Source organism: Callospermophilus lateralis, chromosome 7 (assembly GCF_048772815.1).
Source record: "Callospermophilus lateralis isolate mCalLat2 chromosome 7, mCalLat2.hap1, whole genome shotgun sequence".
Classification (NCBI taxonomy): domain Eukaryota; kingdom Metazoa; phylum Chordata; class Mammalia; order Rodentia; family Sciuridae; genus Callospermophilus; species Callospermophilus lateralis.
Genome location: NC_135311.1, coordinates 104,207,762 through 104,226,510, shown reverse-complemented (window position 1 = coordinate 104,226,510; position 18,749 = coordinate 104,207,762). Strand labels below are relative to the sequence as shown.

At 41.1% G+C, this 18,749-nt stretch overlaps 1 protein-coding gene across 1 annotated transcript in view; it reads right to left on the bottom strand.

Annotated features, from left to right (window-relative positions):
- Positions 1 to 8,913: 8,913 nt before the first annotated feature.
- The window catches only part of Rab3b (RAB3B, member RAS oncogene family), a 54,190-nt gene continuing 44,354 nt past the window's right edge, over positions 8,914 to 18,749 (bottom strand). The window contains exon 4 of the mRNA XM_076862772.1: positions 8,914 to 9,101. Coding sequence (XP_076718887.1) covers positions 8,914 to 9,101 — 188 coding nt within the window. The remainder of the gene's footprint in view (positions 9,102 to 18,749) is intronic.

Below are 18,749 nucleotides of genomic sequence, written 5' to 3'. Positions count from 1 at the left end.
GTAAAGCACCCTGTGTTAAATCCCCATTATTAAAATAGTCAGGATCAGGAGCAAAGAACCAGAGGCCTCACTCTTTCTCACCTTATATCTGTGTCTCTGTGTAATGGCCTTGTCTCTTAGTATAGACTAACATTTGTACATGAGTTGAGGACAGTCCATCAGAGTTTTAGAGTGCATGTCCTCACGTATTTATTTGCCATTCAAAATGGAAGAGAATAGCTCCAGGTTTTTTTTTTTAAATAAAAATCTTAGGGAAGAATTCTGATTAGCTTTGCTTGAACACATGGTCCCCTTATTGACAGTCTTCACTAGAAGCCCCTGGTTTGGGTGACGGAATAGTGGTACTACAAAAGAAGAGATTGCTAATTCCTGAAGATGGGGGCTGGAGGGTGGTGGGGGATAGCTGGGCTATAATGGGAAATGATTTACCTGAGATCCTATAGCAAGTTAGGGGCAGACTCAGGGCTAGAAAGAGAATCAATTTTAAAAAAATATTATTAGCTGGGCATAGTGGCCCAAACCTGTGATCCCAGCAGCTCGGGAGGCTGAGGCAGGAGAATCACAAGTTCAAAGTCAGCCTCAGCAACTTAGTGAGGCCCTAAGCAACTCAGCAAGTTGTCTCAAAATGAAATGTAAAAAAGAGCTGGTGGGGGCTGGGGATGTGGCTCAAGCGGTAGCGCACTCGCCTGCCATGCGTGCGGCCCGGGTTCGATCCTCAGCACCACATACAAACAGAGATGTTGTGTCCGCTGAATACTAAAAAATAAATATTAAAATTCTCTCTCGGGCTGGGGATGTGGCTCAAATGGTAGCGCGCTCGCCTGGCATGCGTATGGCCCGGGTTCGATTCTCAGCACCACGTACAAAGATGTTGTGTCCGCCGATAACTAAAAAATAAATATTAAAAAAAATTCAAAAAAAAAATTCTCTCTCTCCCTCTCTCACTCTCTCTTCAAAAAAAATTAAAAATAAAAAAGAGCTGGGGATGTGACTCAGTTGTTAAGCGACCCTGGGTTTAATCCCAGGTACCAAAAAAAAAAAAAGAAAAGAAAAGAAAATTATTAGTAGTAATGATGGAAGCTAGGCACAATGGTACACACCTGTAATCTGAGCTACTTGGGAAGCTAAGGTAGGAGGATTGCAAGTTTGAGGCCAGCCTGGACAACTTTACCAGACCCTGTCTGAAAAACAAATACGAAAGATGGAGGGGTTGGGGAGGTAGCTCAATAGTCGAGTGCTCCTGGGTTCACTCCCAGAGGGCAATAAATAAATAGTAATACTAATGGCTACTTCTGAGTTATTTTAATGTGTTGTATGAACATAAATCTCTGTTTTACTGAGCTGTTCATTCATTTTTTAAAATTTTTTTTTAGTTGCAGGTGGACACAATGCCTTTATTTTTATTTATTTATTTTTATGAGTGCTGAGGATCGAACCCAGTGCCTCACCCATGCTAGACAAGCACTCTACCACTGAGCCATAACCCCAGCTCCCGTTCATTCATTTTTTTTTTTTTTAATTCTTAAGAGGTTGATGTTGTGTAGAGAATGGACTACAGGGGAGAAGAACCAAGTCATCATCAGTAAGTGTGTATATAGAGAAACTGTGATAGCACTCTAGGGAAACACAATGGTGCCTTGAACCAAGATCATGGCAATGGAAATGGAGAAGAGTAGATAGATTTAAAATCTATTTGAAAGTAGAACCATAGGACTTTCTACTGGATTAGGTATGGAGATTTGAAAAAGAAAAATCAAGAAATTAAGAATAGCACCTAAGTTTCTGGCAAGGCTAGTGCCAAAACGTATGTGGGACAGAATAAAGTTCCAGTTTGGACATGTTAAGTTTGAGACAGGGAAATGTCTGGTAGGTTCTTGGGTACACATGTCATTACCAAAGTCTTGGCATCCCAAACCTCAAAACTAGATGAGTTCTCCAGAAAAGTGAATGTAGGAGGAACAGAGAGCCCAAGTGTTTTTTGAGCCATTTTTTCTGAATGTACTGAAAGCTTCAGCTAGGCTTCTGGCCAGGACAAGTCAGATAGGAATCACAACCATTATTCACAGTGAATCTCATGGAATGAGAAGCCAGTTTCATTCTTCAAGGATAGCTAAGAAGCAACCAAATGGACTATTCAACAAGCATCAGAACTTCTCATCTAGATATCTCTTGATTACTCCAAAGTAGACCCTTTGGACAACTAAACAATTCATGAGGCTGTCCAGCTCTAAACCATTTTGACACATCTCTGAGGATATTTGTAGTACCAGAATTTAAGACCCCAGGAAATTTCACCAGTCTGAGTTTCAGATGATTCAGGGATGTTTCATGTGGATTAAAAATTTTGCCACAGTATTTCATAGTTCTTCCTGTTAAGAGATGGTATCTCTCTCTCCACCCCTTAAAATTGGGCTTAGCCATGTGACTTGCATTAGTCAGTGGGACATTAGCAAATGTGATATAAATAGGCTTGAAAAGTGCTTAAAAATGCTCTGCATTGGAGTGTGACCTCTCTTGCTTTTGGGAAAACTTTTGCCACCATATGAACAAGTCTGGGTAGCCTTCCAGGGGATTAGACCACTTTGACAGAGGCCTTTAACCACCCCAGTCTGCTGACCTAGGATCCAGACATATGAAAGAAGCCATTACAGATTATCCAGCTTTAGCTGGAAAAAGCACCCAGCCAACACAGAATCATGAGAAATAATATAAATGCTTGTTGTCTTAAGCCACGAAGTTTTGAAGTGGTTGGTTAGATCCCTCAGAAGACAATTAACTCTTAACCAGGGACTTTTTTTTTTCGATGTTGATGGACCTTTATTTCATTCATTTATTTATATGTGGTGCTGAGAATCAAACTTAGTATCTCTCACATACTAGGCAAGCTCTCTACCTTAACCAGGCATTTTAAAGGTGTTCCACAGGCACAGATAAGCTTTCTCTCATCCTTACTCTTCTTGGGAAATTTGTATTTGATCAGTCATCAAAAGTTGGAACTTGGGGCTGGGGTTGTGGCTCAGTGGTAGTGCACTTGCCTAGCATGCGTGAGGCACCCGGTTCGATTCTCAGCACCATGTACAAATAAATAAAATAAAGTCCATCAACAACTCAAAAGTATTTTTTAAAAAAGTTGGAATTAAAAGATGAAAGATTAACTGAATAATGTAAAGCAAAGCCGATAGGTAGTAGAATAACTTAGAGGTAGTGGAGTCTTCCTAGGTCTCTGGAAATCAGAAAGCTCCACAAAAGTGAGGTTTCCTAGGCATGTGTTCTCATAGTACTATGTAGATTTCCTTCAGAGGTACTTGGTAACCATATTTGAGTGATGACTTGACAATATCTAGACTAAACTATGAAGTTATATGCTTCAAGGTCAGGACTGTCTAAAATGACACTGACTATATCCTGGCACATAATTTGCTGATTGAGTAAATTTGAGTTTTGCCTACTTAACATAAAGGATTTAGTCCTTTAAAAAAACATCACTTGGGGCTGAGATTGTGGTTCAGCGGTAAGTGCTCGCCTAGCAGGTGCGAGGCCCTGGATTCGATCCTCAGCACCACATATAAATAAATAAATAAAATAAAGGTATTGTGTCTAATTACAAATAGATAAATATTAAAAATAAATATTTTTAGTTGTAATAGACACAATACTTTTATTTATTTATTTGTATGTGGTGCTAAGGATCAAACCCAGGGCCTCGCACCGCTAGGCAAGCGCTCTACCGCCGAGTCACAACCCCAGCCCACTAAAAAAAATTTTTTTTTAAATCACTTAACTGTATTTATGTCTCACAGGCCAGTTTTTGTTCATACTTCCAACCTCAGGATGTTACTTGATTCTTCAACTATGGTAGATAGTTGGGTATAAGCTTAGGATAGAAAATCTGAAATTGATGAGATCCCAGGACACTGATTGTTGTAATTTCTTTTCCTTCCCCCAAACTGTTGGCAAACAAAGTCAAACACTTCAGGAAATTCAACATCCAAGGAAGGAGCTTTGGGGCAGGATTAAGTGATAGGAGTGGGAGAGTCTGGTTCTGGAGGATGCTCATCTCATTCCGTGTTACAAGCCTATAGTTACAAAGCAATTGGAAACCAATGGTTTAACTAAGGTTATTTAACTCTGAGAATCCTTAGGAGTCTATCACAACCACCAACCCATCAACTATACATCTGAGACAAAAGAAGAAAACTTAAATGCCGCAGTCTGGCTGGGCACAAAATCACAAGCCACTCACAGCTTTGTAGATTCAATCAGCAATTCTTTATTCCCAATCTCACACTGGCCCTCTACAAACACGTTCTGGGCAAAATCCCAAATACTCTCTGAATCCCGAGAAAACTCAACGGGAACTCCAGGAGCGGGCACGCCTGAGGCAGCAGGATACGCCCTATTCCCAGCAGGGTACACCTTAAACCTGGAACCGCCCTAAACCCAAGGAGAGCCCTAAACCCTGATCCGCCCTAAACCCAGATCCGCCCTGGTCCTTGAGCAAGGTCACCTTACATGCAATGTCACTGCAAATGACCTGGGTCCAATATGGAGATTCCTTCCTCTAAGCAACATTGGGTAGGCTGACAAAGAAATTGCCATGTGTCATTCCTACTTGGCAATGGCTCTCAGCACTTAAAGAGTATGAGTCAGACAAAGGTGGGTTCAAATGATGTATATTAAATTTTTTCCAGGACCATGTTGCTTAGAAATAAAATATTCTTCTAAGCACCTCCATTAATCAGTTACTTGTAGGCAGGGATCATTTGATTTGTTTATATTTATTCAGTCTTTAATTATGTTGGGTCCATAGTAGATACTCAGAATAGGTGAATTTGTTCTTGCAGGTGATCCAAGTCCTAGTCCTAGCTTCATTAATAATGGACTCTTAGGGCAATTAGATTTCCTCCCTTTCTTGAACTCAACAATCCCTTCTGTAACACAGGATATTCACTTAGTTTCTTTCCAACCTTAGTATTTGATGAACTTGTGCCCCTTCAGTAACTCTACCCCACTGCTGTTCCCCATTAGTAATGCTACAGACTGAGGAAACATAATAAGTCACACATAATTTTGTATTTACAGATACACATGCATTTACAACAAATTATATAAAACAACTACAATACTGTTGCACTCACAGCCTATTTTTGCCTCTTTAAAGATCAAGAGGTTTTTTTTTTAATCTTCTTTTATTTGGATTGTTTAGAAAGATAAAATCTAGGACAAGTTGCCACTAGCACATATTATTTTGCTTGAACCTTGGTAGTTAATTGTGCTATTACTGTGATTGATGAACACTGCACTGCAATCAGCTGGAAGCTGCTGCCTTCCACTCAACAGAAATGAGGTCACAGAGCAGGGCTGGGGAATTGCCATCTAACAAGCAGGTCTGTTTGTTGCCCAGTAGAAGAGTTTGCCACTAGAACATTTAACTCTTGATTCCATCTGTTGTGAAGATTCTTGCTCCCTTGACTGGCTCCTGCCTTTTAAAGACTTTATAACAGTTTTAAGTAAAACAGTTAATCTTTGGATGTTCAGTAGGAGAGAACAGACTATTGGATATAGTTACTAAAATATCCAGAGTAGGGGCCTTGGCCTGAAGTCCTACTACTAAGGTAGATGCCCAGAGAAAATAGTAATCATCCATGACACTGTATGCAATTTTATGGAGTAAAAAGTACATCCCAGGGCTGAGGTTGTAGCTCAATGGTAGAGTACTTGCCCAGCATGTGTGAGGCACTGGGTTCAATCCTTAACACAGCATTAAATAAATAAATAAATAAATAAATAAATAAATAAATAAAATAAAGGTATTGTATCCATCTACAACTAAAAAAATAAAATGAAGTTTTAAAGCACATCCCAGGGTGGGCATGGTGGTTCACACCTATAATCCTAGCAACTCAGGAGGATTGCAAGTTCTAGACCAGCCTCAGCAAATTAGTGAGGCATTAAGCATCTTAGTGAGACTCTGTCTCAAAATAAAAAATAAAATGGACTGGGCATGTGGCTCAGTGGTAGAGAATCCCTAAATTCAATCCCCAAGTCCAAAACAACAATAACAAAAAACAAAACACACACACACACACACACATCTAGAACCAAACCCCTGAGAAGGGAATATATATTTCCATGATCAGAGAAGTCAATCAAGTCAAACCCCTAACATGCCCCATTGCAGTAGCATGGAGGCTGCTCAAATCATTGCATGAAAGTCAGATAAGCATAACCTGACAGAGGCAAATGTAGGAAAAGCCAATACTTGGCCCTGAGAAACACTGGGCATTTTCTATTTAGGCCTATTGGATCTGGTTGCCTGGGAGACTAACTCTGCTTTCCTGAGCATGAGACATCCATCACCTCAGATTAGTCTGAGTAGTTGAGCAATTTGTTAACAGATTAAAGACATAAGTCTTTTCTCCAGTGTATCTGCAATCTGACAGCCCTGGCATTGTATCCTAATGTGTCTCTCATGCTTGTGTGATCTTGCTCAAGTTTCTTAACTTGTCTGAATAATATCTGTCTAAAGGAGATGAAATATAAAATGTGGTTAAGAACACAGAACTTATAGCCCACAACCTGGAACCCCTCCCCCAACCATTTATTCATTATGCGACCTTAGGCAAACAAGAACCTCTTTGTACCTTCTTTTCCTCATCTTTTTAATTTAATTTTATCTTTGCAGTGCTGAGGATTGAACCCAGGGTCTCATGCATGCTAAAGCAAATGCATTTCTGAGCCGCACCCCTAGCCCAATTTCCTCATGTTTAAATGAGGTCAATTACAATGCCTTCCTCACAAAGATGTTAGGTAGATAAATGAGTTAATATGTATAAAGTGCTTGGAACAATGTCTAGTGCAGAGTAAGCATGACATCTGTGTTAGTTGAAATGGCATTGGGATGATAATCCTGATCGCTCAGATTCCTTCTGAAGATGAACTAAAATGCTGAAGGTAAAAAAAAATCACAGAATTATTTGTGCCTGAAGAGACCTAAGATCATGCAAATAAAATCCCCACTTTATAAGTGAAAAATCAAGACTCAGAGATGGGAGGTAGCTGGTTCAGAGCCACACATAATTTAATGGCAGGGTCCAGGTCTCCTAACTGCAAGTCCAAATTTTGTCCTCTGCATTGCATCAAAAAAAGCAACATTTCCATAGAGATGACTCTGGATGGTTCTTTTATGTGGTCATTTGACCTGTTGCCAGCTAATGCATTTTCCTAGGACAATAAAATATGTTTGAAATAGAAAGAAAACTGAGAAAAGGCTCTTTCCCTAAACACACACTGACTTTTGAAGTGGCACGTTAGTGTAGGAGAGAGAAGTCTGAGGATTTGGGCCATGGTTGAGAGGAAACATTTTCAGAAATCATTGCTAGTTCCGTGTCATTACTTCAGATAACCCCAAATGTGTCCCTGTGTCCACAAGCTGGAATCATAAACTAATCCATTCAGGCTTCAGAGTATCTATTGTTTTGGGTTAGGTTGGTTTGGTTGTTGTTGTTTTCTTCGGGTGCTAAATTAAGGAGCTTCCACCAGAATGGGCTCCTTGGTAGACACCAAGGTGTCACTCCCAGGACAACAGGATTGATATTGGGACCTCTGTGTTCAGTTTTCCCGAGTTTTTCAGGGCCATTCCCCTTTTGATTTATCTGCTTTGGCTCACATTTCTCAGTGGAACTGCTCAGAAGTAGCTGACAAGTGGGTTAGAGGAAAGGGGCAGGATGGGAGAAAGACCCTATGAAGAACAACAGAAGTTTAGGGGGATTTGATCTAGAGAAAAAGTAAGTCCTAGAGGTCATTATTCTTGTTCTCAAATTATTGGAGGCTATCATGGGCAGAAAGAGCAGAGGCAGCAAGATCTCTGACAGCAGAGCTGATACCATTGGGGTGGGAAGGGGAAGAAGAATCTACAAGAGGCAGATTCCAGCTTGAAGCAAGGAAAACTTTCTGAGTCTGAGAGCTGTGCAAGGATGGGGTCCCTGCATGAAAGTTGTGCTTTAAAAGAAAGAGAATTGGTTGCAGGGTCTGACAGCCACTTATCAAGAGATGTGAAGGTTGGGACTGATTAATTAGACTAGGTAAATTTAGGTATCTCACCAACTCTTAAAATTTTCAGGTCCTGGGAGCCTAAGATCCAAAGATCAATTTCATGGAATCCCCACAATCAAGAACCAGCTGGAAAGAAGCAAAATATGAAACTTATGACCCATTTTTTATCTTGCCTGTTATTTCTTTTTCTCTTTCTTGCACTCATTGCTTGCTATTTCATATAGCAGGTACCTTTGACATTTGCAGGAGATAATCCTTTTAAGTATATTTCTGACTCAGCCTTTGCTCCTTCAGCATCACTAGAGAGTCTGAGCTCTCCAGAGATTAGTGCTGGCCTGTCACCACAGCAACTGCCCAGGCCCTGTGGGTATCCATTGTAACAAACATAGGACTTTGTGAGCCAAAGCTTGACTGTGGTGAGAAAAAACTCCACAGGGAGCCTGATATGAAGCAAGAAGGTTGTACTTTGGGAAGTTTTCTTTAATAGGATTAGCTGTAGAGGTAGGACTCACTTTACACATTTGGCCAGCTCCTGAAAAGTGTGGGTGTGTGACAAATTTTAGTAAATGGAGGAAATCTCATCATAAAGGCAGAAAGTACACTCTTCACAAGTCCCTGATTTAAATCCTCTTCATAAAATGGAGTTTTTAAAGGGAATCTCCACCCATGCCATGTCCTGTGTTGTTAGTCTAGTACTGAGCATCTGTAATTGGGGCCACCTGCAGAGAACTCCCCAGGGGATGGCAGAGAACAGCAGCAACTCAGCTTGCTGGGGGCTAGGAATGGACAATGTATAACAAGGAGAAGCAAAGTGCACATGGGGGCACAACAGGGGTAGGCTTGGAGAGTGGGCCTTGCCTAGCATGAGCAGTTCTGCTGCAGCAGTGGTGGGGTGTCCGAGAGACGTGTATTCTTAGAGGCACCCAGCACAGAGGGGTCCGTGTCCAGCGAATCAGACATCTTATCACAAATGGCATCCACCAGGCGCTCGAAGGCCTGCCTCACACTGATGTTCTCCTTGGCACTGGCTTCAAAGAAGTCAAACCCTAGGAGAGAAGAGACACAGGTACATAGTTTCCCCATTCCTTCAGCTGGAACCTTTTTGTGCCCCCAGCAGAGTACTCTGGATCAATATGGCCTGCACTCAGAAGTGAAGTGAGGAGGCCTAATTCCACAGGCAGAGGGTACTGCTTCAAGGAGACAGTATAGGGCAGGGGTTACCTGTACAGGTTGTAGAGTCAGACAATCTACCATTGACCCAGCTATTTAGTCCCATGCAAATCACTTGTTCTCTTTACAAATCAATTCCCAGGATTGTAAATAGGATAATTTTACCTACCTCACAGAGTTATTTCAAGTACAAAACAAGATAATGCATGTAAAGTATATGGCCCTATTCCTGACACAGAAGGAGTGTCATAAGGTGTTTTAAATATGTGAGCATTTATACTTCTTAAAGCATTTAGTACATCCATTATCTCATTTGCTTTTCACATTATTCTCTCCATATCACTAGTACAGACACTGTGGCCTAGGGAATTAAGCTGGCTTGCCCAAGATAAGTAAAACACCAATATGAGAAGCCTCAGTTTTGGACTTTTTGACCAGGGATTTTCCTCTTTCCCCTGCTTCTCACTCACTCCAGTCCAGCCAGCTCTAATCTGGGCTCTGGGAGGCAGCCCAAGAGCCACAATGAGCTGGGCATGGTGGTGTATGCTTGTTATCCCAGTGACTCGGAGGCTAAGACAGGAGTATCACAAGTTTAAGGTCAGCCTCAATAACTTGAAACCCTATCTCAAAATAAAAAAGGACTGGGGATACAGCTCAGTACCCCTGGGTTCAGTTGTCAGTAGAAAAAAAAAAAAGCGCCACAATGAATAAGTAAAGTTTTATTTGATCCTTTCTACACACTGGCTTGTCTCCATTCAGTGAGGTTCCTCCTCCCTAAAGCCTAAAATCCACTAAAATGATTCTATAGATCTTTCCTTCCCCTCAAAAGCCCAATAAAAGGCCCAGGGGAAACTGCCTGAGGTGTGCCACATTCTTGTCTGGTTTTTGAGATCTTTGAGAACTCTTTCTGTGACAATGAATAACACTTGGTTGTTCCAAGAGAAACAATCCAAGGCCCTCCTAGTTCAGACAATGTGGCCTGTCCCACCTGAGGAATCCTGACCAGGTTGGTGGCAGCCCTCAGAAGCAGAAGCTGCCCTTCCCATCATGTCCCCAAGGCAGCCCATTCCCTCCCCTTTTTCTTCCTTCCTTCCAAGTCTTCATTTCTTTTCAAAAGCCTCTCTTCCTTTTTTTCTTTTTCTTTTCATTTAGCTCATTTCCCCCTTATGTTCCTTGCACTTTCTGTTGAGCATCTACTATCTATGTTAGGAGCTTTAAAATATCATTACTTAATCCTCACAAGAGCCTGTCATCATCTCCAATTTACAAATGAGAAGACAAAGCCTTCAAAGTTCTGTGTAACACTCATACATGTGGCTGTGTTAGTGGAAATCAGGTTTATACCTGTGTTTGCCTGAATCTGAAGTCTATATAGAGCCCTGCCTCTCGTTTCTTCCTCTTTCTTCCTTTCACTTGGCATTCTTTCTTCTTGATCATATCTTTTTTCTTCCTTTAAAAAGTCTGTTTGCTTGATCTTACTACCACAGTGTCTGAATCTGGGAGAGTCACTGCACCTGTCTGAATCACTTAACCTCTCTGATTCTCAGGCTACTCATTTGTCAAGTAGGAATAATAACAGAGTCTTCCTACTGAGAGCAGTTGGGAGGATTGAGTGAGAAAATGGATAAATTGCTGAACAAAAGTTGCCTGTTATAACGTTTCTTTCTGCTCTTCTTTCATCTTGCTCCTCTCACCTCTATATCTTTCTCCCTCTTTTATCATCTCTTCCCACAAAGGGGAGAATATCTTTCTTCCTCCCACCTCCCTCCTGTTACTCCACCATCCACAGAGCAGCCTGAGGCCCTAGGTACAAATGAGGCTCCTTTTCTCAGTCTTCCCAGCATAAAGGCACTCACAGCTCCTGGCAGCCCAGCTCCAGCTGCTAGCCTCTCCAGTGGCTGAGTTCCTGACCTGAGAAAAGCAAGCTGCAGAAGTACTCGCTAATTGTGGATATGTGACGAAGAAGAAGAAGAAGGCAGCTCCTGGCTCATTATCCTCAGCGTAAAGAGACCCTTCAGCATATAGCTTTTCCTTAATGAATATCACAAAAATTAGCTCCTTGGTATTTGACTGGCTTATGGCAAGTGGCAGTGTTTGGGCATGTGGAGGGGAGTGTATTGCTCGCCTAAGAAAGGAGCAAACAGATAAAGTAATAAGTAGGCTTTCACCATCACTATAGATGAAGGTGAGAAAACAGGTCAAAGCCAAAGGCACCAATTCCTTCTGAAGAACTGACTCTGAGGGAAGGGCATGACACATTGGAAGGTGGGCATTGAGAAAAGGCCTGAGAGCTAGCCTGGATTTTAATACAGCCTGTCAGTTACTAGCTCTGTGACCTCAGGGAAATTCCCTAATGACCTTCAGCCTCCATGTCCTTTTCTGTAAAATGGGGTCAGTGCTATATACCTCATAAGGTATTAATGAGAATTAAACGCACAAAACTATGTGAAGTGATTCACATAGAATACATGGCAATCCCCCTTCCCATATTTTCTCCTCCCACTATAGTCTCTACCCTTCCATTGTCTTCAGGGAAGCCCTCTGGTTCTTCATCATTCATGGTCAATCAATAAACCAGTTCTTATGTACAGATGTTGCACCAGGTTTGATGTTGAGTGTCAGGAACACAAAGAGATCAAATCTACCTGTGGAGAAGCCACGCTAATAAGAGAGTCCATTCCTCACTTCTGCATTGTTCTTAACAGTGCACAAATACAATTTTAGAAAACCTTTCGAGGTGGGTAAGCCAAGGCAGGGTTTATCACTCATAATTTGTAGATAGGAAAACTGAAGCTCAGAGATGGGGCATAAAGGAGGACTCTGTTATGCCTCTTTGTCTCACTCTCAGTTGGAACAGTGACAGAACAAGCCATAACATTCTAACACAATTAGAAGAACCAGAGGCCATACAGGAATTCAGAAGAGAAGGAGAGGAGAGGGAAAGGAAATTTTCTGAAGTTACTGGGGATGTGAATTTTAATGTCAGAACTAAACTAAACTCTTCACCTAACTTCTCATTCTTCAGGACCCAGCTTTGGTGTGGTTCATTTCCCCAATGATTCCCTCTGCCTTATAACTCATTCCTTGTGTGGTAAAAATCCATTTGACTTGGAGCTCCCCAAGCAGGGACTGTGCCAGTCATCATCAGAGCTCAAGACCAATGGAGTAGTAGGTGCTCAGTGAGTATTTGTTGAATGAAGGAGGTTGGAATGAGCAGGGAGGGCATGGTTGAGGGGATACAGACATTGGGGCTCATGAAAGCTTAGCTCAGCATGGAAGATCCTGTGCTGGGCTGTGGGGACCCTGAAGTGAATCAGACACAGTTCGTACCCTTGAGTAGCTCCTAATTTAATGTGTAAGGGAGACACTTTAACAACATTTTAGAGATTAAGTGCTGAAACAGTGGAAAGGTAAGGGATGTGAGGGTACAGAGAAAATTCCTCACCAAGTCTGGGGGCTAGGGAAGATTTCTCCAAGAAACCAGATATCAGCTAGATGAAGACATATGACTTGAGTATTCACATGAGAACATACATGCACACCAGGCAGGGGAAATGGCATGAGCATAAATAAGTGGGCAAAAACACAGCATTGATATATGCTAGAAGGAGAATAGTAGTTTATTATAATTATAGCAAAAACCCAAAATGGTGAGAGATGAAATCAGTAGGAAGCTAACATAAAGAGCTTATATGTCATGCCAAGGAGATGATTTCACTGTCTTCTCAAAGGTACTCAAAGTACTGAGAACTCTGATTCAAGCTACCAACTCATGGGTCTAGTCAGGTCAGAATAAGTCCCAATTACCCCCACCCAATTACTGTCAGACTCCTGGAAGGCCCTTTATCAGTAGGCCCTGGTGGTAACCTTTTCCTCAGGTTCATTAATAAAGATTCTCATGGTCTGAGAATCTAGTGAGGCTAGAAAGTTGACAACCAATTAAGCAGACTAGCCATTCCTCACCCCCATTCATTTCTTCCCTCTAATTGGCTTCAGAACAATGAGATTTCTGCTGTCTTCTTTGTAGCCCAATTCTTAAATCACTCTATTATGTTCCCCTATGATGGTGTCTACCTTTCCTGTCCAAAGGCAGTTGTTATGGATCCACAGACTGTGTGTCTACATTGCCTTCTTCTGAACTTGACCTCAGATTTTATTCAGAAATTCACAACTAGCTAAATTTACCTCTCCTCATTCTGACACTGCTCTAAAATATTTCTCCACTATTATTACTTTCAAATCCCTTCTTCATCCTACTCTGATACATCCTCATCTCCATCATTTATCATTCTTCAACTCACAATTCTCTTGTCATTGACAATTTTGGCAAGGGACTCACTTCCTTTCTACCCTAGGCTTACTCTTATTCTCAGGTACCCTGAATTTCATGTGAACAATTGATCCAATTCCTTGGCCTATTAACTTCTTGACCATTTAATTTCCATTGTCCTTTTCCATTTTGCTTCAGCTATGCCCTTGTCTTATAACTTGAACTATTTTGACTTGGATTTGCAGCTTTAAAACTGAAAGTGGTCTTATTAATTTTATATCAGCCATACTGGCTCAAAACTCAAGACCCTTACATTAGTTAATTTTTCATCACTATAACAAAATATTTGACATAAACTTCTTAGAAGAAAAGAGGTTTATTTGGATCACAGTTCTGGAGGTTCAAAGTCCTTAGGCTTTGTGGTGAGGGCTGTCCCTTAACTGCATCATTTTATGGCCAATAACAATGGTGGGAGTGTGTGTGGGAGCAAGAAAATTATATATCTTGAGCCAGGAGGCAGTGAGAGTTGGGTGGGGCCAGGTTTGCTACTTTTATGACAACCCTCTCAAGAGAAATCAAGAGTGTCCTGAAAACTTCCTTCCAAGAGCACACCCTCAATGACCTAAACCTTCTACCCGGCTCCACCTCATAAAGATTTCACTACCTTCCAATTTTGCCACCCTGGGGACAAAGTCTTCCATCACAGTGGACCCTTGGAAGGCCCTCAAACTATATCCACACCATAGCAACCCTGCATGGCCTGGCCTCTGTATACTTCTCCAGCTTCATCTTTGGCTTACTCTGTGCATACAATGTACCTCTCCCCTCTACCCCCAGTAGCACTTTGCTCAGTGTTTCAATCAGATTTCAACCAAGGAAATGGGAACTACTCTTAGCATAAAATCCAGAGGACATTGGTTACATAGGTGATGGAAGAACTGAGAAGCTGAATACAATAGAGGAAACCCAGAGATTACCAGTGGGGGAAAAAATAGTATTATTAGAGGCAAAGAAAGCTGGAACCAATGGAGTAAGAGTCAGAGAAGAGGAGCAGCCACTGCTGAAGTAGCCATCCAGGGACTCCAATTCCAGGAAGCATAATATTTTAGGGTCTCTGCCTCCACATGATCTTCAGAAAGGGGCTTCTCATCCCTTTCCTGAATATGATTGGAGATAACTCTGGCCAGAGCCCAGGGAGGCTAGTAAAAAGGAAGCATGTTTCTGCCTACAAGGGAAAGAGAGTGCTTAAAATGTGGTCTTGAAACACATGTATACCAGAATAGGGTAGTGGGAAAAGTGCCCACAAAATAAGAGTTTGGAGAGGGTTGCAGGAGAAAGAAAGAACGGGAGAAGGAATGATAACAAACAGTTTAAGGACTGGCACAACCATCTACTCAAAGAATATTAAAATTTTCTCTTTAAGATTTTTGTTTCCCTAGTCAATAAGTTTCTTTTTTTAAATATTTTTTAGTTGTCGAGAAACCTTTATTTATTATATGTGGTGCTGAGAATCAAACCCTGTACCTCACATATGCCAGGCAAGTGCACTACCGCTGAGCCCTAGCCCCAGCCCTAGCTCGTCAGTAAGTTTCTTATGGGCAGGGAACCCATTCACGGCTATGGCCCCAGGATCCATCATGCATTCAGTGACTAGAATTCAATTCAATCCATCATGCATTCAGTTATGCACTGCCTAACCTACAAGAGATTTTACATCTCTACCTACTGGCAACTGGCTTGCTGTGTCTCCTTGTGGGAGGAATATATCTCCCATCCCATCAACATTAGGTTGATGATAGGACTTACTTTGACCAATGGATATGGGCAGAAGTAATGTGACCCAAGTCCCAAAAGAAGCTGCATATTTAGCCATTCTGGGTTGGATCCCAGAGTAAGAAGGCACAGGAATGGAGTCACAACTGACTTGCAGCTGGTACATAATATGAGTGAGAAGTAGACCCTTATCATGTAAGCTCACCTGGTTGGTTGTTACCACAACATATTTTAAAGAAATATCATTAATATTGTGACTGAGGTAAAAATTTAAAGAGAAATCATGGCAGGCTTCGGGGGAAACACTATTGGATGACAAAATAACAATATTAAGATTTGAGTCTAAAGACTGAGTTTGAATACTGAGACTGCCATCTACTACTTATATGGCTTAGAATAGCTACATTATCTTAAAGTTCAAAAATAGACATGGGATCTGGCATGGCTCGGTATGTGCAAGAAACGTGAGTGGTCTGGACTCAGCTTCTTCTTCAGTAAAATCACTGATTTACTGCAGGGCTGGTAACATGCAACTGTACAAGTACAGACACAACTGATGATAATGCCATCTAACTAGCTGGGTGTGAGGATGAAGGGCACAAGAAAATTGCTATGAAAGCACATTGTGAGTTACATCACTGTTAGTTATTATCAATGCCAACTAGGTCTTTGTTTCTCTTCAACCAGGCTCAATGATATAAGGTTTCTATAATTCATCTCAACCCTCCAAATATTTAGTGAACACATAAAATAAGCAAGGCAAAGTAAAAAGGGTCTGTGGGGTGAGTAATAAGTAGGGGAATTGTGTGAATCAAAATGAAACCAGGGCTGGGACTCGGTGGCAGAGCCCTAACCTAGCATGCATGAGACACTGGGTTCAATCCTCAGCACCATGTAACAAACGAAATAAACAAAATAAAGGTAATTTTTAAAAATGAAATCAAGCATGGGAGCACATGCCTGTAATTCCAACAGCTCTGGAGGCTGAGGCAGGAGGATCGAGAGCTCAAAGCCAGCCTCAGCAATTTAGAGAGGCTCTGAGCAACACAGTGAGACCCTGTCTCTAAATAAAATATAAAAAAGGTGGGTATATGGCTTAGTGGTTAAGTGCCCCTGGGTTCAATCCCTGGTATCAAAAAATTTTTAAAAAATCAAAGTTGGATATATCTAAATAGAGCCACTCATTCAACTAATCCACACCCCATTTTTCAAACAGACAGACAGACCCAGAGAGAGGAAGCAAGATGTTCAAGGTCAGAAGCAAAAAGCTCCTAACTCCTAGTCTGGGTGCACTTTCCCACTACACTATGCTAGTATACATTTAAAGCCCACATTTTAAACACTCTCTCTTTTTCTTATAGGCAGAAGCACATTTCTTTTTTCACTAGCCTCCCTGGACTCTATCCAGAGTTATTTCCAAACAGATGCAGGAAAAAAGGATATGTCAAGCTAAGAAACAAGAGTATAGTTGAGTCCTGGGTCTAGTAGACTTCCAAGTTGCATGAGCTAATAAATTCTGTATTTTTTTTTTAAAAAAGCTAATTTGACTTGGAATTTTATCACTTGTAATAACAAGAGTCCTAATTCAAGCAGAACTTATCACAACTAACATCTTTTTTTGAGATATAATTCACATACCACAAAATTCACCATTTGAGGATCAAACCCAGTGCCTCAAGCATGCTAGGCAAGAACTCTACCTCTGAGCCACAACCCAGCCCCCCCCCCCCGCATTTGCAATTCTTAACATGCATCTAGGTTTATTTATATAGTTATTTGTTTAATGTCTCTTTCCATGCTAGTTCCATGATGGTAAGAATTACAACTGTTTTGTTCACTATTATATCCTGAGTGACAGGACAGAACCTGATACAGAGTATGTGTCTAATAAACATTTTTCAATGAATAAGTGAAACATATGAATGATTATGTACCCTGTGCTGGATGCTTGAGATAATGAAACAAATCAGACATATTCTCTTTTCTTAAGGGCTCTCCAGGCTCATTGTACCTCATCCTGCCTCACAAGTCTCACTCCTTCCTCAAATAAGGCATTAGGTCATGATTATTTGTAGATGCCAAAATATCAACAGTGATTTCCTTCATATAACCATCTGCTGATCCAGACATTCACCAACACCATGTCTGTTTTGTACAAGGTGCTGGCCTCCCAAAGATGAATATACTTATTCCTGCCCTCAGACAGAAACAGATAAATTTAACCAAGTATAATAGGTGGCATGTGAAGGTTCAGGATTTTCATGTGATGAGGTGGTTGGGACAGAGACCCATCCATCCACCCACACAAATGATGTCTCTACAATGTTAGGATTCTACTTTATTCCCTCTGCTAAAATTTTGTTTCTAAGGTTAGAAATAATGGCCGTTTACTTTCAAAAATTTAAGGACAAACATTTGACACATATTTTTAAAAATTTTCATAATCATCTTATATGAATAAAGAGATAAATATGTAAATAGGCAAATTCTAATAATCAATAGAGGAAAGCTCAGAAAGTTGTGTAGGTCAGAGATAGGTAACTTTGATCTACCCAAATTTAACCAATTCATTAAGGCCTTCTTCAAGTACCTCCCTAAATCCTGCACTAAGAATTAGCTCATTTTCTATCTGCATTCCTATGTGCTGGTAGTGTCTCAGGGGACTGTGGATTGAAGGTATAATGGAATAACCTGAAGTTATCCAAGTGTGGGCTTTACCACATGCTTACTGTTCTGTGAACCAAGAAGAGGCACTTTCTGGAACCTGAGAACCTTTGTAATAGAGTAGGAACAGCAAGGCCCAAGATGACCCAACTACCCCATTTATTAGGCCCTTACAGTGTGCTAATTTCTAGTCCAGTCCACTTTGGAGAATAAGGGTGAGGACACATAACACCTCTCTCTCTCTCCCTCCCTCTCTCTCTCTCTCTCTCTCTCTCTCTCTCTCTCCGCTAATACACATAATACAAATATATAACACATAATTCACATTTGTACTTCAGAAACTGTCAGAGAATATAACTTTATGTTCCCTATTCCTTAACACTTAAAACATTTGCCAGACACAGTGGTGCATGCCTGTAATTCCAGCAGCTCAGGAGGCTAAGGCAGGAGGATTATGAGTTCAAAGTCAGCCTCAGCAATGGCGAGGCACTAAGCAACCCAGTGAGACCCTCTAAAAAAAAATACAAAATAGGGCTGGGGATGTGGCTCAGTGGTTGAGTGCCCCTGAGTTCAATCCCCAGTATTTCAAAACAAACAAACAAAACATTTAAGGTGTGACAAATACATACTTAGACTGGCTAAAAGTCCCAACAGTCCATCTTTTCCTCTAGAGGAAGATATCATATATTCTACAGACATGGAACTCTTAGATTGAATTCCAATAGTTACAATAAAATAAAATCAAAACTGCTCTTTTAGGCAAAGTAGATATGGGTTCCTCTATGTGGCCACTGAAACATGCCTGGGTACCTGGGCC